Source organism: Chenopodium album, chromosome 20 (genome assembly GCF_948465745.1).
Source record: "Chenopodium album chromosome 20, dcCheAlbu1.1, whole genome shotgun sequence".
In the NCBI taxonomy this organism is placed as follows: domain Eukaryota; kingdom Viridiplantae; phylum Streptophyta; class Magnoliopsida; order Caryophyllales; family Amaranthaceae; genus Chenopodium; species Chenopodium album.
Genome location: NC_137853.1, coordinates 4,093,851 through 4,116,047, shown reverse-complemented (window position 1 = coordinate 4,116,047; position 22,197 = coordinate 4,093,851). Strand labels below are relative to the sequence as shown.

General features: G+C 35.5%; 4 protein-coding genes across 4 annotated transcripts; all 4 read right to left on the bottom strand.

Annotated features, from left to right (window-relative positions):
* Positions 1-1,437: 1,437 nt before the first annotated feature.
* LOC145597623 (kihadalactone A synthase LFS-like) lies at positions 1,438-8,251 on the bottom strand. Its single transcript, XM_081653833.1, has 11 exons — positions 8,069-8,251; positions 7,738-7,933; positions 7,550-7,621; positions 7,311-7,362; positions 6,910-7,034; positions 3,325-3,425; positions 3,174-3,232; positions 2,996-3,052; positions 2,773-2,818; positions 2,060-2,139; positions 1,438-1,817 (listed from the first exon to the last, which is right to left on the bottom strand). The coding sequence occupies exons 1-11, from the start codon at positions 8,153-8,155 to the stop codon at positions 1,745-1,747; spliced, it is 948 nt and encodes a 315-aa protein (XP_081509959.1). The 5' UTR covers positions 8,156-8,251; the 3' UTR covers positions 1,438-1,744.
* A 666-nt stretch (positions 8,252-8,917) lies between these two features.
* On the bottom strand, positions 8,918-13,492 carry LOC145597624 (kihadalactone A synthase LFS-like). Its single transcript, XM_081653835.1, has 11 exons — positions 13,254-13,492; positions 12,626-12,821; positions 12,358-12,432; positions 12,141-12,192; positions 11,640-11,764; positions 11,320-11,420; positions 11,174-11,232; positions 10,647-10,703; positions 10,326-10,371; positions 9,652-9,731; positions 8,918-9,273 (listed from the first exon to the last, which is right to left on the bottom strand). The coding sequence occupies exons 1-11, from the start codon at positions 13,338-13,340 to the stop codon at positions 9,210-9,212; spliced, it is 942 nt and encodes a 313-aa protein (XP_081509961.1). The 5' UTR covers positions 13,341-13,492; the 3' UTR covers positions 8,918-9,209.
* A 1,298-nt stretch (positions 13,493-14,790) lies between these two features.
* LOC145597625 (azadirone synthase LFS-like) lies at positions 14,791-18,442 on the bottom strand. Its single transcript, XM_081653836.1, has 11 exons — positions 17,947-18,442; positions 17,646-17,838; positions 17,476-17,550; positions 17,285-17,336; positions 16,882-17,003; positions 16,664-16,764; positions 16,501-16,559; positions 16,341-16,397; positions 16,095-16,140; positions 15,233-15,312; positions 14,791-15,089 (listed from the first exon to the last, which is right to left on the bottom strand). The coding sequence occupies exons 1-11, from the start codon at positions 18,034-18,036 to the stop codon at positions 15,026-15,028; spliced, it is 939 nt and encodes a 312-aa protein (XP_081509962.1). The 5' UTR covers positions 18,037-18,442; the 3' UTR covers positions 14,791-15,025.
* A 965-nt stretch (positions 18,443-19,407) lies between these two features.
* LOC145599382 (uncharacterized) lies at positions 19,408-21,503 on the bottom strand. The gene is made up of 3 exons (XM_081655772.1): positions 21,274-21,503; positions 20,515-20,770; positions 19,408-20,022 (listed from the first exon to the last, which is right to left on the bottom strand). The coding sequence occupies exons 1-3, from the start codon at positions 21,474-21,476 to the stop codon at positions 19,483-19,485; spliced, it is 999 nt and encodes a 332-aa protein (XP_081511898.1). The 5' UTR covers positions 21,477-21,503; the 3' UTR covers positions 19,408-19,482.
* Positions 21,504-22,197: the final 694 nt, after the last annotated feature.

Sequence of the window (22,197 nt, the reverse complement as noted above, 5' to 3'; positions counted from 1 at the left end):
ATACTTTGGCTTTACTACGCTTTCCACGGTCCCTCTTTTACAACCACCAATTTCATTTTTATTATTAATTTTAGTACTACACTTTTATTATTTGAATGAATAAGCTTATCCACCTTATCCATATTTTCATTAAGATAACATAATTAATATATTATGTTATCCAAAAGTTATCAAGACTTTATCAAATCCCTAATCTCCTCGAATCTAATCAGATATATATGTGCTAATTATATTTTATCATGCGTTTTTATAAAGTTGATACATGCTTGTGGGTGCGCTTTGTTTATTTTTAATGGAGTAGTTTGGATTGTGGGCTTTTTTCTAATAACAAGTATAATCTACCTCTTATTAAGGACATGCTTGGGTTGAGGGTAATAAATTTAAGGGTAATAAAAGTGAAACTTGAAAAAACAAAAAGTAATGAACGTATTTCGCTTGGTCCGTTTCCCCAAAACTTGACAACTTTGGCGATCTCCTTTAATATTAATTCGCAGCTTTGTTTCAAAAAAACAAAAGAGGTGGTGTTGTAGAAGACATGGTATTTACAAATGAAATAAGTTCTCTATAAATCGATATATTTTTGTTACGCAAAACGAGGCGCTAACATCATTTTTTTGCTAATTCCGAGCTCAATTCGGTGCCTTAAGAACTAAAATGGCCCCTAAAACCTTAACCGAAGATTTTTCGACATGTAAACCGATGAAAAAGTTAAATCGGGCTGCAATTTTCAATTTATACGAACTTTTGGGCTGCAATTTGCAATTTTTTTTTAAATGGCTGCAATTTACAAAATACGAACTTTAAATGACTGTAATTTGCAAATTTATATTCCGTGTATTAACATGGATATACTTAATTATTTCAGTTTTTAATTGAAAGAAAGAAGCATGAGGTCGGCCGATTGTTGGGCCAAAATAAGCCCAGTCTAAGCTCAGGTCATTGATTAATTTAATTATTGCAACACAAATAATCCAAAATGTAGGTGATTTTCCGGGATCACGTGAGCGAAGAGAAAACGGGTGGGTATGAAAGTTAACGGCTGAAGTTGATGAGTTGAGGGAATCCAAACACGTGGTTACTGGTTAGCCTAAATCGTTCGCAAATGCTGTTATAGTGTGCACTACTGTTCAACGTCCTTGTCCCTACCTTTTTCTTACGTTCTATCACTGTCCACATCCATCCAAACTTAATGGATGCATTATCTATAAATTATGTCATTAAACTTTAATTAATCCCCTAACATCACGTTATTATCACAGTACACTTTATCCACTTACGCAATACAGAATAGATGTCACCTAACCGGAAATTGATTATGAAACATCTCTTTGTGAAGAAAATATGTAAACTGTATTCAATTTTTGATGTGCCATAATCATTTTCTCAATTTAACCTATTCAATTAGAGTATTAAAGAGAGGTGTCATCATTTGAACAATTAGCTCAGAATAGTTTAAATCATCATATACAAATAATAAAATAAAAATACGAATACAAAGTATAAGTTAAGTTTTGATAACAATGCTTATATGAACTAGGTTCAGTCGTTCACATACAACAAATTATCTACTCGTAGCATATTTCACGAGACACATAATGAGATAATCCCTATGAAGTACACAAATAATATGAACACATTTATAAATGTAAGAATTCCATCCCAAGTTTCAACTTCCACTTATTGATCCACGAAATTCCAGTAGAAGTGGTAAGAGTACGCAACTGATTGGCAATTAAGGTGACTATTATGCTCCATATGTAACAAATCTGGCCCTGTAACGTTCTTGGAGGTAGTCATTGAAGCGAATCGGGGGAAATCTGTCGTTTACAAAGGGAAGATGAAGTCATAAATAAACTAATAGCCTGATGAAAGACATCCAATCTGGAAGGATAAAATGCATCCTACTTGAGTAATACATATACATGTAAATGTGATGCCGCATACACAAATGAGCTTGGACAATATGTGTATGACAATTCTAATTAATTGCTTATACAAGTACATTGTTACATTAAAATTGTAATTGAAACTAATGAATGAAGCCAGAGATTTTGTTTACCTGGGAGGATTTGACTCACTACAGCAAGTTCCTAAGCACTCGACGAAAAAATCATGGCGAGGATTAATGAACAAAGCTGCCTGCACATGATAATAGTTTTTGTTACTTATGGTGTTGCTGCTTGCTGATATATTATGATAATATATACAAATGAACTTATGTTAACTGCAAGTATGATATCAGAAAAAATGCAGGTATTTTTAGTATAAGTCTCTTCTATATATTCAGCTTTCATGTATTCAATTTGATTCACAAGACAGCCTACACAAACAACATAGTAAAAAATTATGTACATTATATGGCTTGTTCGTACTTTAATCAGCTGAATAGCTTCAGAACATCACCAAGAAATGTGCTCAGCACATAATTCCTAGCTTAGTATGTAAAATTAGTGGTCAAATACACCAAGAATGTTTTGTGAGTCATCGAAACAACAGATAAACATCAACTTTAGTTTCTTGACAAATTTGAGAACTGCTAAAACATTCTGGTCTTACAAAAGTTAACATTTACATAATATAACAAGATTGGCAGAGGGAGTCGATGCTACAATTAAGTGAATGAACTTTAAACATGTCAAACGCGTGCTAGTGCACAACAGAAAAGGGCAAAAAAATACTGCATAGGGAATATGGATGCCTACTACTGGACTTGGAAGAGTTGTTAAAAAAAACTGCAAGTTAAAGGAGGGAAAGAGAGGAGAAATAATTTACAGAATATCGTTCTCGTCCCTTTGGCACAACTCTATGCAGGGTAGACCTGTTATCAGATAAAACAGAACAGGTAAGGAAATAAACAGCATAGAGCAGCATAATGAAGCAATGACAGTGTGTGTGCGTGCGTGCGTGTGAGTGAAGAAATGTCAGCTAAAGATAAGAATTTAAGAACAGAATGTTTAATCATGCAAGTTCTTTGACAAACATCACTAAAATTTACCTAAATAAACCATTTGTCCACCTCTCTGTCATATCTCCAATGTTGACAATTATTGCCCTGCAAAAACATCATACATAAAAAAATGTCACAGGCAAGGCAACAAGGGTAGTTCATTCAAGTGCAGCTTCACCTAACTGATTAAATTCGGTATTTTTGCCATTCTACACCAAAAACTCACCCCTCAACATGAGGAACATTCTCCCAAATCTGTGGCTGACGATCCTTTTCCCGACAGACCTAAGAAAACATATTAGAATGTGATTTTCATCCTTGAGCAATCATCAAATGATTATTTTATTTTTAAAACTATTTTAGACATACTGACATACCTGTAATCCAGGAACACCATCAGTGGCCAACAGAGTAATCATTCCATAATCAGAGTGAGCAGAAGCCCCTAAAACTTCATCATTGTGGCAACTGAGGTCACCTGGTAGCAATATACATACATGAAAGAGGAGAATTAAGATTGACTTACTGAAATTAAGTGAACTTTCTTACAGGAATCAAGTCGAGCAAATTACAGAATGTTCAGTCCAACTAGGAAAAATATAACTAGGTTATGATGGGAAGTATTGGAAATCAAGTTGAGAAATATTATTGATATGGTATAAATACACATATTTCGTGGGGGCGTTCCCTACTCAGCGACGCGCTGCACTTCCTAGACCCGGGTGTAGTGATAAGTATGCAAGGGTTGCTAGGTCGTCGCCCAGAAGCGACGCGCCACATTGCCCGAGTGTGGTGTCAAATGAGCAAGGGCGTGCCATTGGGGCGTTCCCTACTGAGCGACGCGCTGCACTTCCCAGACCCGGGTGCAGTGATAAGTATGTAAGGGTTGCTAGGTCGTCGCCCAGAAGCGACGCGCCATATTGCCCAATTGTGGTGTCAAATAATCAAGGGCTTGGAGTTGGGATCAGGAGGGAGCGTGGGAGAAAAGAATTTAGTTTGCGGATTGGTTCTTGGAATGTGGGGTCTCTTACGGGAAAATCAGCAGAATTGGTAGAAGTAATGAAAAGACGACGCGTGAACATCATGTGCCTCCAAGAGACAAGATGGACAGGAGAAGGAGCTCGAGGCTTGGTTTTGGGGTATAAGGTATGGTATGTTGGGCAAGAAACGAGCCACAGAACAAGGAATGGTGGAGCTAGGAACGGAGTTGGTGTGGTTCTCGATGAGAGGTTGGCAAAAGAGGTGATCGAGGTCTATCGGAAGAACGATAGGTTGATAAGGCTGAAGTTGCTATGTGGCAAGGAGATTGTGAATGTTATCAGTGCTTATGCTCCCCAAGTGGGTTTAGATGCAGAAGAGAAACGACAATTTTGGGAGGACCTAGACGAGGTGGTGCAGGGTGTCCACCACTCAGAGAAGTTATATATTGGAGGGGATCTAAATGGGCACGTTGGGGCGAGCCGAGATGGCTATGAGAGTGTCCATGGAGGCTTTGGGTATGGGCAGAGGGACGCCGGTGGTGAAGCTATTATGGATTTTGCCCAATCATATAATTTAATTTTGGCTAATACTTGGTTTAAGAAGAGGGATTCACACTTGATAACTTTTCGGAATGGAGCAAATGCAACTCAAATAGACTTCCTGCTCACAAGGAGCATAGATAGACAAAGTTGCATAAACTGTAAGGTTATCCCAGGGGAGAGTGTGGTCACCCAACACCGGCTATTGGTAATGACTATTCGTCTGAAAGAGAAGGCGAAGAAAAAAGTTAGACAAGAAGAACCAAGGATAAGATGGTGGACCCTAAGGGATGCAAAAGCTAAGGTTTTTACAGAAAAGGTAATTGAAGAAGCGGATTGGGATGGAGAGGTGGATCCGGACAAGACTTGGTTACGAATGAAGAACTGTTTCCTAAGAGTGGCCAAAGAGGTCTTAGGGGAAGTAAGGGGAAGAACTTCGGTACAGAGAGATACTTCGTGGTGGAATGAAGAGGTGAAAGCAGTAATTAAGCAAAAAAGGGAATGCTATCAAGCCTTAGGAAAATGTAGGAGTGATGAAACCTTTGCAGCGTATAAGGAGGCTAAGAGTAAGGCAAAGACAGCTGTTCGCCAAGCAAAAGAAAAGGCATATCAGGAGGTTTATGAAAAGCTTGATTCCAAGGAGGGAGAAAGGATCATTTATAAGATGGCAAAGAGAAGACAAGAGGCAAGGAAGGATATTGGCATGGTGAAGTGTGTCAAAGATAAGAACCAAATGGTCCTAGTGCAAGAGGAGGGCATCAAGGACAGGTGGAAGGGGTACTTCGATGAATTATTTAATGGAAGTAATGGAGTTGTGATAGGAGATACCTCTATGAGTGATGAAGAAATCAACATGGAGTATGTGCGAAGGATTAGGAGAGTAGAGGTGGAGATTGCACTGAGGAAGATGAAACCTAAGAAGGCGGTTGGCCCTGATGGGGTACCGATAGAGGTGTGGAGGTGTTTGGGTAAGATTGGTATTGATTGGTTAACAAACCTTTTCAACAAGATATGGACGGCTACAAGGATCCCACAAGATTGGAGGAAGAGCACCTTGGTCCCGGTTTATAAAAACAAAGGAGACGCTCAAGATTGTTCTAACTATCGAGGAATTAAGCTTATGAGCCATACTATGAAGTTGTGGGAAAGGGTGATTGAACAAAGGTTGAGGGCATGCACAAGCATTTCAGATAACCAATTTGGTTTTATGCCTGGGAGATCTACTATGGAGGCAATCCATTTGATAAGACAAATGATGGAGTTTTATAGGGTAAAGAAGAAAGATCTTCATATGGTCTTTATTGATTTAGAGAAGGCATATGACAAGGTGCCAAGAGAGATACTTTGGTGGGCAATGTTGAAGAAAGGTATCCCACGAAGGTATGTAGACCTAGTTAAGGATATGTATCGGGATGTGTCAACAAATGTGAGGACATGCGGAGGGTTGACAAAAGATTTCCCTATTACAATCGGATTGCATCAAGGGTCTGCATTAAGCCCTTTTCTTTTTGCAACGGTTCTAGATGAATTAACTAGACCAATTCAAGATGAGGTTCCATGGTGTATGCTGTTCGCAGATGATATCGTTTTGGTGGATGAGACTAAGGATGGGGTTAATGTCAAGTTGGAGCAATGGAGGCAAAGGTTGGAATCTAGAGGGTTTAAGCTAAGTCGGAGTAAGACTGAATATTTGGTATGTCGTTTTGGCACTCAGAGGGGGACAAGCAATGAAGTGGTGAGTTTGGATGGAAAGGATTTGACCATGAGTGAATGTTTTAAGTACCTAGGGTCGATCATCCAGAAGAATGGTGACATTGATCAAGACGTGACCCACAGGATTAAGTCAGGGTGGCTTAAATGGAGAGCGGCCACGGGAGTGTTATGCGACCGCAGCATTCCCTTAAAGTTGAAGGGAAAATTCTACAGGACTGCCATAAGACCAGTGTTGCTCTATGGTACAGAATGTTGGGCTTCTAAGAAAGAGCATATTAAAAAGATGGAGGTTACGGAAATGCGCATGTTAAGGTGGATGTGTGGAAACACTTTAAGAGATAGAATCAGAAATGAGGTTATTCGCAAGAAAGTAGGTGTGGCGGGCATTGTAGATAAATTAAGGGAAAATCGTCTGCGTTGGTTTGGACATGTAAGACGGAGACCCGAGGGTGCACCGGTGCGAAGAGTGGAAGAGTGGGACCATGGAGGGATTAAACGAGGAAGAGGGAGACCAAAGATGACTTGGTTGGAAGGAGTGAGGAAGGATATGAAGTGCATGGATTTACGTGAGGATGAAGTTTTGGATCGTAAGGGATGGAGGAGAAAGATTTATGTTGATGACTACACGGAATAATCAAATTTGGTTCATGTTAGCCGACCCCACTTTTGGGATTAAGGCTTTGATTGATTGATTGATTGATTGATATAAATACACATATTTCACTGGACCTTCAGGATAATGTAAGAGGCGAAGAAAAGGCATTGGTGGATCCAGAGCTCCTACATTCTCAAAAAACTTCTCATCGAGGTTCAATGCCAGTGCAAGGAGTGACAGTAAACTTTTTCCTGCACTCCTGAGGTATCACATTTAAGTGTTACATAGAGCAACAGAAGCTTAAACATAATTGACTGATACATCAGATCAGTGAAAATGTAAAAGCGACATGACTGAAAGACATAGCTGTCCTTAACAGCGCCAATTTCAGTTAAAAAAGGAGTTATACAAGAACAATCATAGAAACTAACCAGATCAGACAATGTAATACTGTCAGTAGAGTAATGTCCTTTAACAAACCACAAACATGGACAATGCATATATATATTGCACATGATGAGATTGTTCAACTTACAGAGCTTGTCTATGGTATGCTTCTACAGTTGGTCTCCAATTTGGAAAAAGCTCTGGTATGAAACAATAAATCAGCACACTATAAAATTATTATCTGAATTCTGATAACATTTAATTAAGCAGGAAAAAAAACAAATAAAAGGCTGTGAGCGCGCATTAACATCTTTCCATTAAGGCATGAACAAATTAGTCTAGAGCGAGCCCAAATTAAAAACCAAACCAACCGGATAACAAGCTTACCTTCAGAAGGCCAGCGGTTCAGGGTGTAGATTTCATCATGAAGCGGGCCAATGTAGAAAGATTCCTTGTAATCTTGTAGCACAGAATAAGGTAAGTTAATAAGTCTCCAAAATTCCTTGTAACACAGAATAAGGTACATGGTTTGACAATTACAAGAGCAAATAGTTAAGATTATGGATTAACAGAACCTTTAATGTTTAAACAAGTATCCGACTTCTCAGAATATAATGCAGTATATCCACTGAATTCCTGCTTCCTGTCAAGTTTCATTTTCTCTTCCTCAGGAAGTGAAAAGAATTTCTTACTCTCTTCAAACAATCTCTCGAATAGAGCTTTGTCCACTCCATGATTCACAATGTAGAAGAAACCGACTTCAATGCATGCCTTAACCGCCAAATGTAACAAGTTAGCAACTCGTATAAGTGACAACTAAATTTTAGTTAATGCATTGCTGGTTTAAATTACATTATCAACACGACAACTAATTCGGGAATATAAGGAGTACAACTAGCAGCAAACCTTACGAAGTGTAGCAGCTGTAGAAATTCGATCAGGTGCTAATAAATCAATGATAGGAAGATTTGCAATCAAATTTTCTTGTTCCATATTTTCTTCTACTCTCTTCTCTGCTCCGCTCTTGCCTCCTTTACCACTTCCCTTCCTCTTATTTTTTATTCTCGAATTTTAAATTGTTATTTAATTTTAATTCATTATTATAATTTGTGGTGTTTCATTACCACCCAAAAAAAACAAAAGAGATTAGTAGGCAAGATTTGTCGGCGTCTAATTAAAGAGATTAGTTAAGCTGATATCATTCGTAATTTAGCACGCGATCAATAATATAGGTGAGGGTCAGGGGTCACTATCTAAGATTTCAGGTTGATATCATTTGTACATTATCTAGTTGATTTTTTTGCACTATTCTACTAATGCCCTGTTTGATTCACCTTAATTTTACTGAACTGAAATTATTTTTACTGAACTGAACTTATTTTTACTGAACTGAAATTATTTTTACTGAAATTAAATTATTTTTACTGAACTGAAATTATTTTTACTGATTTTCTATTATAATTCTTCTTTAAGAAAACTGAATTTTACTAAACTGAACTTATTTTTACTGAACTGAAATTATTTTTACTTAATATTATTTTTTAAGGTGAAAAGAACAGGGCCTAAAATTGTTCCATTTTATTTTATTGACTCCGAAAGTCCGAAGTAATTTGATCGATTAATTATTCTCCGTACTACTAGTACTTCTTTTATTCCGTAACTTTTAACATCAATATTTTAAATATTCAGACAAAATATGTTAAGAGTTAATAAGCTAAGGGATAAAACAAATCATTAGAGGAATGGAATTCCTTTCATTATTCAGTTTACACATTACACTAAACATTACCTTTGCATTCATATGAAGCTAAAAGAGAGCAAATCATTATCCAGTATAATTTACATTTTTTACTAGATACAATAAGATGGACACATAAATACATGTATGAATTCCAAGATCCATCTTTTACTTATTGATCCACAAATATCCATTAAAAGTGGTGAGATACTCTGAACAACCGTACTTGCACTCCCCAAACCTCCAACACTTGCTCTTCAAGGTACAAGTACGTAAGTGACTAAGTGATTGGCAAGAGCCAAGGGGCTCCTAAGCTCCATATGTAACCCTGTAACGTTCTTGGAGGTGGTCACTGTAGCGAATTGGTGGAAACCTGCCAATAAAGTCGCAGCTTATTAGCCTGCTCTAAGAGTCTAAGATATATAAATACACCAGGTTAAAGACTTCTACGATGGAAGGAGGAAAATGCATCTATTTTAATCAACACATGTAGCTTAAAATGCCACAGGCACAACTGCACAAGTGAGCAAGCATGATGGGTGTTCAATATCGAAAATATGTTGATGACATCTCTTCTTGATCTATGTTAATCCATTATGCTTATAATAAGTTGAATGGTGGAGTGAGCAATTGAGCATGTGTAACTCTAGAATGGAAGAGCAGAAGTCTGAAAACTTCTACACGATACTGCTGATTTGTGAATTAGTTAAAATGAAAACCAGACTAAGAATAAAGCCATAATTTTGTTTACCTGGGAGGATTTGACTCACTGCAGCAAGTTTCTAAGCACTCCACTGAAAAATCGTGTGGAGGATCAAGGAACAAAGCTGCCTGCACAAGATAGCAGTACTCGTATTTGTTACTTTAGGTACTGTTGATATTAGATTAACAATGTAAAACGAAAGCTGCAAGTATGATATCATAGAAAGTGCAGCTATTTATTAGTCCTCAGTAAATGCAAAGGCTCTTGCTCTGATCTTCTCAAATTCTAGTGACAAATTGTCAAAATATTTAGGTACTCGATTTAATTTACAAGACAGCTTTACAATAATGCATTGTAAAAATCTCACTCAACATTATCGTATGTACTTTAATTAGCTAAAAGCCTGAAGACAAATCTCCAAATAAAACAGGACATAAGTCTTAATCAAAACAGCAAATTAACATCAATTTTCTTGACAAATTTGAGAAATGCTAAGACATTCTAGTCTAACAAAGTTAGCACCTATCTAAATAATATTAAGACTGGCAAGTAGGAATTGATGCTATAATCTATCACCTTTAAACATGACATACACATGCAAGTGCATGACAGCAAAAGGTAAAAGAACTGCATATGATGAATGCTTGCTGGACTTGGAGAACTAATAAGAAAACTGAAGGAAAAGGAGTAAAGGAGAGGAGAGAAGAGAGGAAATTATTTACAGAATATCGTTCTTGTCCCTTTGGCACCACTCTATGCAATGTTGACCTGTTGTCATATAACACAAAACAAGTAAGGAAAAGGCAAAACATGGGTATATGCAAAGAGATTACATCCCAAATCTTGTGTAGTTGTGTCTTGTGTCACATAATGAGACGGTGAGATCTTACTAGCTGACATCCCTATAACATAATGAAGCAGTAACTCTAGCAGTGACTGTGTGTGTGTGTGAATGAAGAAAGGTAAGGTTTGATAACTGATCCAGTAATAAGAACAGAATGTTTAATCAAGCAAGTTCTGTGACAAACACCATTAAGCTTTACCTAAACAAACCATTTGTCCACCTCTCCGTGATGTCACCAATGTTGACAATTATTGCCCTGCAAAAACATAATACTATTAATCAGAATTCTAAGCCATCCCCAATCATATGCAAATAATTGAGGAATCAGAAGAAGGGGGTAGTAGAAAGCCCTGGAGAGTAATACATGGCCTATGTTGCCTGAAATATCTCTAATATGTAAAGAAAAGTAAAATAAAATAGAGAATATGTTCTTGGCTCTTCTGAATACATGTGTAGCTAGGAAGGCAACTGTTGGACCGATAGATATGGTAAAGAGAAGGCAAGAGCCCATTTAAGAACTACAAGCCCTACAATTGTGAAGCTTCCTGGATTAATGAATGATTCTGTATAGTACTTCTACATCATCATTTTCCAAAAGAATTCTATGAGCAACATAAATGATAAATTTCACAGCTGAGCAAAAAGGTTACAAGGGTACTGTTCAATTAAGTGCAGCTTCATCCAATTGACTAAATTCTGCTTTGTCACTTTTTACTGAAAACTCACCCGTCAACATGAGGAACATTCTCCCAAATCTGTGGCTGATGATCCCTTTCCCGACAGACCTAAGAAAACATAATAGAAATATAGAATATGTTTTTCATCATTGAGCAACAATTAAATGATTATTATTTTTTACTAATTAGACATACCTGTAATCCTGGAACACCATCAGTGGCTAGCAGAGTGATCATTCCATAATCAGAGTGAGCAGAAGCCCCTAAAACTTCATCATTGTTGCAACTGTGGTCACCTGATAGTAACATACATTGATACATATAAAATAAGAAGTAATAAGATGGACTTCCTGAAATTAAGTGAACTTTCTGAAGCCTGGTCCAGGAATCAAGTTGAGCAAATTACAGAATGTTCAGTCCCACAAGGATAAATGTAAATAGGAAATGATGGGAAGTGTTGAGAATCAAGTTGAGAAAAAAATATCGACATGGTAAATACATATATTTCACCAGACCTTCTGGATAATGTAAGAGGCGAAGAACAGGCATTGGTGGATCCAGAGCTCCTACATTCTCAAAAAACTTCTCATCAAGGTTCAACGCCAACGCAAGAAGTGATAGTAAACTAGTTCCTGCACTCCTGAGGCACCACATATAAACGTTATATTGAACTGTAGAAGCCATAAACTGAAATACACTAATATATTAGCAAAACCATCCCTATTTCATTAGTTTCAGGACATATTGTGTATACCATCAGGATTAGACTGACTTGATCTTTTTCAAGGAACTTCCACTTCAACCTTAATGCAGTATGCAACCACAGGGTGTAAGGGTACAAGGTGTGACATTGAACAAAACAATCATTACTTGGAAATTAACATGATGAAAAGATATAACTTTCCTTGACAGCGCCTTTTCCAGTTAAAAAGTACAGTAGAAACTAACTTAGATCAGACAACCTAAAGCTGACAGTAGAGTATGGTATAATGAGATGATGAGATTGTTTAACTTACAGAATTTGTCTATGGTATGCTTCCATAGTTGGTCTCCAATTTGGAAGAAGCTCTGGTATGATGACACAATTAGTACATGTTAAAATTAGTATCTGAATTCTGATAAAATTTAATCAAACAAGGAAAAACAAAAAAGTCTGAGCTAACATCTTCCATTAAGGCATGATCATTTCAAGGTAAAGCCCAAATTAACAAACCAACTGCATAACAAACTTACCTTCAGAAGGCCACTGGTTCAAGTTGCAGATTTCATCATGAAGCGGGCCAATGTAGAAAGACTCCTTTGGGTCACCTGCAATCAAATAAGGTAAGTTGCTAAATCTTCGAAATCTCTTGCACTTTTGTACACAGTGTTAGAGGACCAACTCAACCAAAAGCTTAAGGTGATGGTTGAGGCCGAGGAATATGTTTTATACTCTATCACACAGAATAAGGTGATTTGGCAATTAAAAGAGCAAATAGATAAGATGATGGATCAACAAAACCTTTAGTGTTTAAAGAAGTATCCAACTTCTCAGAATATAATGCAGTATATCCACTGAGCTTCTTCTTCCTATCACGTTTCATTTTCTCTTCCTCGGGAAGTGAAAAGAATTTCTTACTCTCTTCAAATAATCTCTCGAATAGAGCTTTGTCCACTCCATGATTTACAATGTAGAAGTAACCGACTTCAATGCATGCCTAAACCACCAAATGCAGCAAATTAGCAACACATATATGTTTTTTCACGACTATTAACATGACTAAGGGCCTGTTCACATTTACTGAACTGAGCTGAACTGAACTAAACTGATTGGAGCTGAACTGAACTGATTGGAACTGAACTGAACTGAAATGAATATTTTATGTGAGAGGGAAATTAAGAGCTGAACTGAACTGAACTGATTGGAACTGAACTGATTAGAGCTGAACTGAACTAAGCTGAACTGATTGGAACTGAACTGATTAGAGCTGAATTGAACTGAACTGAACTGAAATTAAGTAAATGTGAACAGACCCTAAGTTATCGTATTGCTAGTTCAAATTACACTATCGATGTGACAACTATTTTGGGAACATAAAGAGTACATATATATATTACATGTATAGAAAGTTAGGAGTGAAGCAGAAAACCTGACGAAGTGTAGCAGCGGTAGAAATTCGATCAGTTGCCGACAAATCGATGATGGGAAGATTTGCAATTAAATTAACTTCTCCCATAATTTTCTACCACGAGTACTAGTCTATCCTCTGCTCTTACTTCTTCAACCAATTCACACCTTCGGATTTAACAACTACTTACTAGTATTTTTATCCCAAGAGTTTTTGTTTTTTTTATTTGTTTTTTTTTTTTTTTTTTTTTTTTTTTTTTTGGTTTGAGACTTTGAGGTGTTAGTGTTTTGGTTACAACGAAAGCAGGTGAGATTTGTCGGCATCAAATCAAAGAGGATTAGCTAAGATGATTATTTAGTTATTTTAGCACACAATCAATGAATTAGGTGGGATATCCATCATACATTAGCACCGTCCACTAAAATTGCTTCATTTATTCTAATCGGTGGAGTTCGATTGATCAATTATGTGCGTTTATTTTTAGTATAAATTTTATTTTATTTTTCTTTTATTTCGTCCTAAGTAACTCTTTCACAACATAAAACACATATCAGACATATCAACCATTGACATCAATTTATCAATTAATCTATAATTACAATATTACAATCAAAATCATCAATTGATCAAATGATAATTTAATAAATGAAAGAGGTGAATTTGAAAAAAAAATAGAAATTTTAATTGGCCGGGCACTTCTTAACTTGTAAGAATTAACCTTGTCTCATTTTCTCATAATACTCATACAAGTGTATAGTTTATAGATATGACTTGTATGATTGATATGACATTTGTTTAATCATCTCTAATTCTCTTTTATTTGCTTGATAAATCAAGAGTGTGACCTAGAATAGACTTGTAAATTGATTGTCTTTGTTTGTTCTTTAAACTTGCCCATCAACATTAGACCCTAAAGAGTATTAGTAGTAGTAAATAAGTTCCAATAAGTTTAATTCTAATAAGGTCAATAAGGTATAACATTCCTTCAATTAAGTTTAAGGGTGTATTCTATTCGCCTGATTTTCACTAATCTAAACTTATAAGACCTTATTAAAATTTATTTTAGTTGTAGTTTGTACTTGGGTAACCCTAATCAAAACTTATTAAATCTAAACTGAACTTATCTGAACTTAGGCCCTGTTCTCTTACGTTGAAATCCAGTTCAGCTCAGTTCAGTTCAGTTCAGCTCAGCTCCTAATTTCCTTCTCTTATAAAATATTTATTTCAGTTCGGTTCAGTTCAGTTCAGCTGAGTTCAGTCAATGAGAACAGACCCTTATTACACCTGAAATAAGTGAAAATAAGGTGAACAAAGCAGACCTTAAGTCTAATATATGGTGGAAAAAAATACACCCTAAGTCAAACAAGTCACTTGTAAGCTGTTAAATTTAATGGTGGACGGTTCATAAACATATACAAAGTTGAATGCACTTTCAACACCATCTAATAAGGAGCATTCAATTCGAATAAGCACTAATTAATTTGTTAACAAACATAAACAGCTTTAGTTAAATCCAAAATTCTTGACAAATGAAACTAGGCTTCCCAAGCTTAAACTTGAAAAAGAAGTGTGTTCTTCGCAAATCACGTTTGAGACATGCATTAGTATGGTAGATTTTACATCAAACAAACAAGAGAGAATCATCAAAGCCCTTAACATCAAAGAGACAAAGCCATTTTAACACCCTTTTCAAAGAGTTTTCATTCACATAATAATAAATCTATCCTTGTAAATTCTAAGGCTTTATTTAATTTACATGATACATTCCATCTTATTATTTACTCCGTATAACTTCAAGCTTCAAATGTGCCCCTGAAGCGTTCTAGAAGGTAATCAATATAGCGGAATGGAGGAAATCTGCCATTGATGAAAGAAGAAGGTTAATTAGCCAATTTCATGAAAAATTAAGATGATGCACATTAAAAGATAAAGTGTTTTATAATTCATGCAAGAAATAACAATTAACTCAAAGATAAAGCAGACAAAAAGATTGAAGTTACCTTGGAGGATTTGAGTCATTGCAACAAGTTTCTAAGCACTTCACTATAAGATCATGCGATGGATCAAGATAAAAAGCCACCTGCAGGACGTACATAGATTTCATCAAATGGTATAATATGGAAAACTTGAAAATTACACTTGTAAATATAAAAGGGGTAATGTTATATGTAGCTTTAAGGGCTAAATATAAGCATTTAATACACTTTTGAAAATGGTATATAATTAGGAATTCATGACAAAAACACGCGTAAATCAGTGTAATTAGTGTTTATATTTTCATGATTTCCTAACTTTACACAATATTCTAGTGCATATTTAATGCTTATATATAGCCCAAAGGGCTATGTATAACATTTTCCAATATAAAATATATCATCAAAAAATAAATACTCCCTCCGTCCCATAATTACAGGCAAATAACTCTAAAAAGTACGGTTTTTAAGGAGGATGAAAAAAGTGGAGGAATATTGTATGGAAAAGCTAAAAAGTGAAGAATGTTGATAAAAAGTAGAGAATATTGTATGGAAAAGTTAAAAAGTAGGTAATGATTTTTTAGGTATGTGTGTATTTTGTACGAAAAGGTGAAAAAGTAAGTAATGATTTTTTTAGGTATGTGTGTAATTTGTATGGAAAAGGTAAAGTAAGTAATGATTGGATGTTATTTTTAGTAATAGGAGGAACATTTTGGGACACCCAAAATAGTATATTTACCTGTAATTATGGGACGGAGGGAGTAGTTTTTAAGGGATATAATTTAATAAGGAAGTATAGTAAATTAAATCATTGTTGAACAAATGTAAGGTAAAAATGAATGAAGAATAGAAGAGCATTGAAGCAAAAAGAATGCAAAGTAACACATACAGAGTAACGTTCTTGTCCCGTTGGTACCACTCTGTGCAATGTTGACCTGCAACCATCAAACATGATGATATGTGTAAGGTGAATACATAAGTTATGCCGCAATTTGGATCGATTTGATCCCAAGTATTTGATACAATACTACCCATATTAAGTCATGAGTCAATATCCACAAGCAACAACAAAAAAATGTCATGTAATTATGTAAATGATGGTTTGGTTATTGACAAACAACATAATGTCCTTTACCTAAAAACATTATTAGTCCACCTCTCAGTAAGGTCCCCAATGTTGACAACTAAAGCCCTGAAATTGTATCAAACATGTCAAAAATCAAGACCTTAACTCGATATTAATTTGCATCCACAATTCATAAATTGTACTTTCATGACTCTAGTGTAAAATTTACCCCTCGATATGACGAACATCCTCCCAAATAAGAGGTTGGCGATCTTTTTCCCGGCAAACCTTAGGTAATAAACATGCATGATCGATAATTAGTTGCAACTTCACATAATATTTTGGTTAGTCTAGGGAAAAATTTTACACTAGTACTTGTATTATGTATATACCTGCAGTCCAGGAACACCATCGGTCGCTAATAAAGTCATCATTCCATAATCACAGTGAGCAGAAGCACCTAAAACCTCATCAGTATAATAACTGAGGTCCCCTGATATTGTAAAATCAAAGAAAACATTTTTATGATGAGTATTGATACAAATTATTCGTGGTAGACCATGAATTATCACACGACACACATATATGCAAGTACATAATTTGGAAGTACCTGGGTAACGTAAGAGGCGAATGAAAGGCATAGGTGGATCCAGAGCTCCAATTTCCTCAAAATAGGTCTCACTTAGGTTCAAAGACAGAGCAAGAAGTGAATATAATCTTTTACCCGCAGTCCTGAGACACCAACAGTACACATTAAGTTTTTACACATAGACGAGTGGAAACTATAGACAAGAAATTGTCCCGATATGCAACTAATACGGGGTGAAATGTCCAAATTCAACTTATTCTTAAGAGCCAATTGTAAATAGATTTGTATTAGTTAAGTGGAAATTGACATTTCTCCCCTTATTAACCTCCATAATGTTTTTGCATATGCTCTAGGAAACCAAATAAATAAACAAGGATAATATCATGTAACGTTTGCACCAAAAAAATAATATCATGTAACGTACAAAATTTTATCATGGTAAGCTTCCACGGTTGGTCTCCAGTTTGGAAGAAGCTCTGGAATGCCATTAATAATAGATGAATCAGTTGTCAAATACTCATATAATACAGTGACTACTTTAGTCAGATGAAGCTAAGATGATCCCTAAGTGTTTAAACTAGCTTGACCTTAAGATGCAAAAACTAATAAAAGTACCTTCAGAAGGCCACTGGTTCAAATCTTTATCTTTATCATGAAACGGGCCAATGTCCATGAACTCCTTTGAATCACCTGTCGCAACATACTTAATTAGCTTCATTGTACAACTAAGAAAACGAGTTAATTTAATTAACCCCAAATATTATGAGAAATGAACAAAATTAAACCTTTGGTAGCACTAGCGGTATCCAACTTCTCATGATACAAAGGTGTATATCCACAAATTCCCTTGCGAGCCAATTTCATTTTTTCTTCCAAAGGAAGTGTAAAGAAGTTCTGACTTTCCTCAAATAATCTCTTAAACATTTCTTTGTCAACTCCATGGTTCACAATGTAGAAGAAACCGAAGTCAATACATGCCTATATTACCCAAAATTCATTTTAAATCAATTTCAACAGGCAAAAAATAAGGCGAAGAGAACAAAGAGAGTAAATACTCGTAGTAAGTAAGATGAGCATGGATCGAACCTGGCGAAGTGTTGCAGCAGTAGAGTCAAGATCAGGGGACGATAAGTCGATGATAGGAAGATTAGCAATAGCAATACTCTCTTCTCCCATTTTCCTTAAGCTTTACTCTTTTACACTGCACACACACAAGCTAATTAAGATTTTCGATGTTTTGAAATAATAAAAGTGGTTGGATTACATCTAACTTAACGTGTTTAACGTTGTAAGTTTATGTCACTTTTATGGAGTAGCTGGCAGGCAGAAGAGGCAACAACTCCATCTCTGATCTAGCTGTATGTAGTGTGTTTACAGTCACTGCCCAAGTTACTATTAATTTTTCATATGTAGTAAAATTTCTAAATACTACCTCCATTTTATATTATTTGCAACTATTAAACATTTTTCATTTTTACTTTATGTCAAATCATTGCAAATAATATGCAACGGAGGTAAAATTAATCTTTTAGGGGGTGTTTGGTAAGTGGGAATTGGGGCTTGGGAATGGGAATTGAGGGGGTGGGAGACTGGGAGTATGTAATGCTTTGTTTGTTTTGTGGGAATGAAGGGGAATTGTAGGTGGGATTGGGAATGGGAATAAAATTGGTCTATTCCCATGATTTTATTACTTGGGGGGGGCCAAGTAATAGAGATGGGGATTAGGAATACATAGAAAAGACCATTTTGCCATTAATAAAAGCATAACAATATAATATTAGTAAGGGTGTTATTGTAAATTTGCTATTTATTCCCAATCAATTCCCTTCACACTCCAAACAAGGGATTGTCAATATTTTATTGAATTCCCAACTATAAATCCCAATCCCATTCCCAACCCTCTAATCCTCAAATTCTCATTCCCACTTGCCAAACTCCCAATTAGAGTAAAACAATTTTATTTCAATTGTACAGTATTTTTTTATGCCAATTATTATAGTTTAAAATATTTGATGTGGATTAGCTTGAACTAAAGCCCATAACTCAAATTGTTGTAGCTATTATAAATGAGATAAAAGAGTAGTTGGGAATTGGGAATCCTTAGATTACTCAATATTAATAAAATTATATAAAGATTTTATGAGTTGATCTTATCTTAATTACTACGTATATTTTATTTTTTTCATATTGTCATTCACTACATGTACATGTATAATTAAGCATGAAATAGTTGTAAAAAGAGTAAATTGTTTGGTTGGATGTAGGAAGTAGAATTATTTCCCATGAAATCTCAATTCCTATGAAGTTGTAATTCCTAGGAATTCCCAAAACTTGTTTGATTGGATGTAGGAATTTCTACTTCCCATGGGAAGTTTCACTTACCTAGGGGCCTAGGGGGGACTAGCAGGTAAGTGAATGCCTCCATTTTATGGGAAGTAGAACTTCCTAGGAAGTTCCAATTCCTACATTATTGACAACCAAACAAGTGTGCATATATATTCATTTCCTAGGAATTCTAAATTCCCATGAATTTGTTTGTGTCAAAAAAAAAAAAAAAATTCCCATGAATTTGTTTGTCAACCAAACAAGTCCTAAATATCATTCAAACAATTACTCGTATAATCAATGAAAGTAATCCAGAGAACTTGGTAAAGGATCAAGACTGTCAAATACATCAATTGGAAAATCATCAAAGAAACCATCTGGATGGTTGGGCAGATTTTGCACTGCATCTCTTTGCACAGGCACAATACTCTTGCTGCAGCTTCCCTCAGCTATTGACCCTCCGAAAAACGGCATCTCAAAATCACAAGTATTTGTGTATGGGAATGACTTATAGAAGCTTGTTAGTTCAGTAAACACTGGTTCAAAATCATTCATGTGATGATCATGTAAAAGAGGAAGAGGGTATGACAATGTACTCCATGATGACTCGCCAACTGGTGCAGGATTAGGCTGCTGTGGAAACCAAGATGACTCTGATACTGTGGACTCTGCTGAAGGGTTGCTGCTTATTATCAGTGGACCACTACTTACTGTTTTTGGTGCTGGTAATGAGGTTATTGGTTCGATATCTAGAGGCCGGGATGAAGAGCCAAGAAGGTCATAATTTGAAGATGGATGTGCACCCACTAGAATCATGGAAGTGCAGCTCTCAGAAACCTGAAGTGTTAATGTGTTAGCACCATATTTAATGATACATAACACTACTTAATTATAAATGTCAGCCATTGGTTATACATATGTAAACATAACAAAAGTAGACAAGTATTTGAATATAGACACTTGACCTTTTCAAAAATATGGCCTATATCTCTCAAAATGCTATGGAATGAATGAGTTTGTAGAAAAAAATGATGCTATAATGTATTATTTCCGTCTTAATAGCTTAACATTGTTTCAGACTACAGTTGGAATGGAGTGAGTACAAGATACATAACATGTAATACCATGACAATATCAACAGAAAATTAGGGCAGATTTCAAAACTAAAAAGCCTAACAAACAACCTATAAAGCAATTACAACTAATAATCCTTAAAACAATACTTCAAACTTCTAACAACTTTGTAAGCACAAGTTGAAAATTAACAGAGATACTACATATATTATTCACAGTAATTAATAATCAGTAATAATCTTTAGAGAGTATTACCTCCGAATTTGATGGAAGTTGAGGAGGTGGCGCGACTGTTTTCTGTTTGCTCTTATCTAGGCAAAGGCACTTGTTGTTGGGCTGTAAAGAGGAATTCAAAGTTCTTGCTAGCCTTTTCTTCCTCGAACTCCAGAAATTCTTCACATCATTATCAGTTCTTCCTGTCAAATGCGAAGCAATTGTTGCCCATTTATTCCCAAGCCTTGCTTGTAATTCCACCACAATTCTCTCTTCCTCGGCTGAAAACTTGCAACCTCTTTACCCAACAAACAGATGAATCAAAAAAATAACACCCAAAATATTTAAAAGCATGTCAAAATTTATAGTTTTCCATATAAAAGCAAATCAAAAACTCAAATGTTAATGTTCAGAGTACTAAAACCATAAAATGGCTCTCTACAAATAATATGTATTTTTAAAATTTATACAATGGCTGCCTTTTAAAGCATAGCCACGACTTTGTTGCTCATCTACATCATCCATGGACTGCCTTTGCAAATTGCAAATATTAAGATTGTGGTTGCTTTGGTTACAATGGTTGTTTATAAAAGACTTTAATCAAATCCTCTACACTTCAGACATTTTTTAAAAAGTTCATACATGATGAGATGCCTATAAATCAAATCCTCTACTTCTCAAGTAATTCATTCTGTATTGCTCTTTTCTACAAGTAGTTATTCATATTTTACTATTGAGATTAGTCAGATTACCATACATTGCTCTTCAACCATGCAAGCAATACAATAAGGAGTAACTCACACTTTAAGATTGGGTCGGAGTTTGTTGACCCAACGAAGACGACAAGATTTGCCAGTTCGTAGAAGAAGACCCTTGGATTGAATGGAGCTCCAGTCTCTAGGTCCATTTTTGTTAACAAAGACGATAAGAACTTCATCTTCTTCGGCAGACCATGGACCCTTCCTAATATTTGACTGATCCTTAAAACCTTTCTTTTTCATCATAAATTCATATGATGTTTGATTTAAAGTTCGTAACTCCAATGTAGAGTTTAGATATTTTTTGTTTAGGAAGGGAAGTAACCCTTGCATGCTTATTCTTTTGTATGACAGATTACTTTTTTATTTTCAAAAGTGGCGGTTAAAACGGTTAATGGCTTAGTGACCACACTCCACTAAGCAACCACGTTTTATTTCTGTCTACCATTACGCTAAATTCCTGTATAAATGTAAGGTAATACCCTTCAATTTTCTTTTAATTTCTTGCCATATACAGGAATATACTACTTATAATATTTGTAAAAAAATTCATTTTATGTAAAATGACTTATAACTTTAAAAAAATAAAATAAAAATTAAGTTATCAACCCCTGAAGTTCCAGGCGTTCTCAAGTTCACAAGTTGCTTATTGTACGGTTGTACCACATCATTCATATACTAGTAATTGTTTATTTGTTTTTCATGCGCGTAAGATAAGTGAAGAGTAATTTCTAGAAAAATCAAAAGAGTAACCTCCAGAATTATTCACACTTTGTTGCAGTTTTGATTAAGCAGTGATTTCGTATCAATTCCAGATTTTAATAATGTTCTCTGAGAGCTACACTGGCTAACCTTAATGATACTTCAAGTCGTTGACATATTTTTTCAAACTGTTGTCACTTGTCACCATTTAAAGCCCAAATGAGGCGAGGATGAACAATAACAAGAGGCTCCTCAAAGTTCATAC

Coding starts and splice junctions, on each gene's coding strand:
- LOC145597623 (XM_081653833.1), bottom strand. CDS start 8,155: ATGGAACAAGAAAATTTGATTGCAAATCTTCCTATCATTGATTTATTA. Junction 3,233..3,324: donor ATGGTGTTCCTGGATTACAG/GTATGTCAGTAT, acceptor ATGTTTTCTTAG/GTCTGTCGGGAAAAGGATCG. Junction 3,053..3,173: donor AATGTTCCTCATGTTGAGGG/GTGAGTTTTTGG, acceptor ATGTTTTTGCAG/GGCAATAATTGTCAACATTG.
- LOC145597624 (XM_081653835.1), bottom strand. CDS start 13,340: ATGGGAGAAGTTAATTTAATTGCAAATCTTCCCATCATCGATTTGTCG. Junction 11,765..12,140: donor GCATACCATAGACAAATTCT/GTAAGTTAAACA, acceptor GTGGTGCCTCAG/GAGTGCAGGAACTAGTTTAC. Junction 9,274..9,651: donor AGTGAGTCAAATCCTCCCAG/GTAAACAAAATT, acceptor CTTTATTGGCAG/GTTTCCACCAATTCGCTACA.
- LOC145597625 (XM_081653836.1), bottom strand. CDS start 18,036: ATGGGAGAAGAGAGTATTGCTATTGCTAATCTTCCTATCATCGACTTA. Junction 16,398..16,500: donor GATGTTCGTCATATCGAGGG/GTAAATTTTACA, acceptor ATACAATTTCAG/GGCTTTAGTTGTCAACATTG. Junction 15,090..15,232: donor AATGACTCAAATCCTCCAAG/GTAACTTCAATC, acceptor CATCAATGGCAG/ATTTCCTCCATTCCGCTATA.
- LOC145599382 (XM_081655772.1), bottom strand. CDS start 21,476: ATGATGAAAAAGAAAGGTTTTAAGGATCAGTCAAATATTAGGAAGGGT. Junction 20,771..21,273: donor CTCCGACCCAATCTTAAAGT/GTGAGTTACTCC, acceptor TGTTGGGTAAAG/AGGTTGCAAGTTTTCAGCCG. Junction 20,023..20,514: donor AACTTCCATCAAATTCGGAG/GTAATACTCTCT, acceptor TTAACACTTCAG/GTTTCTGAGAGCTGCACTTC.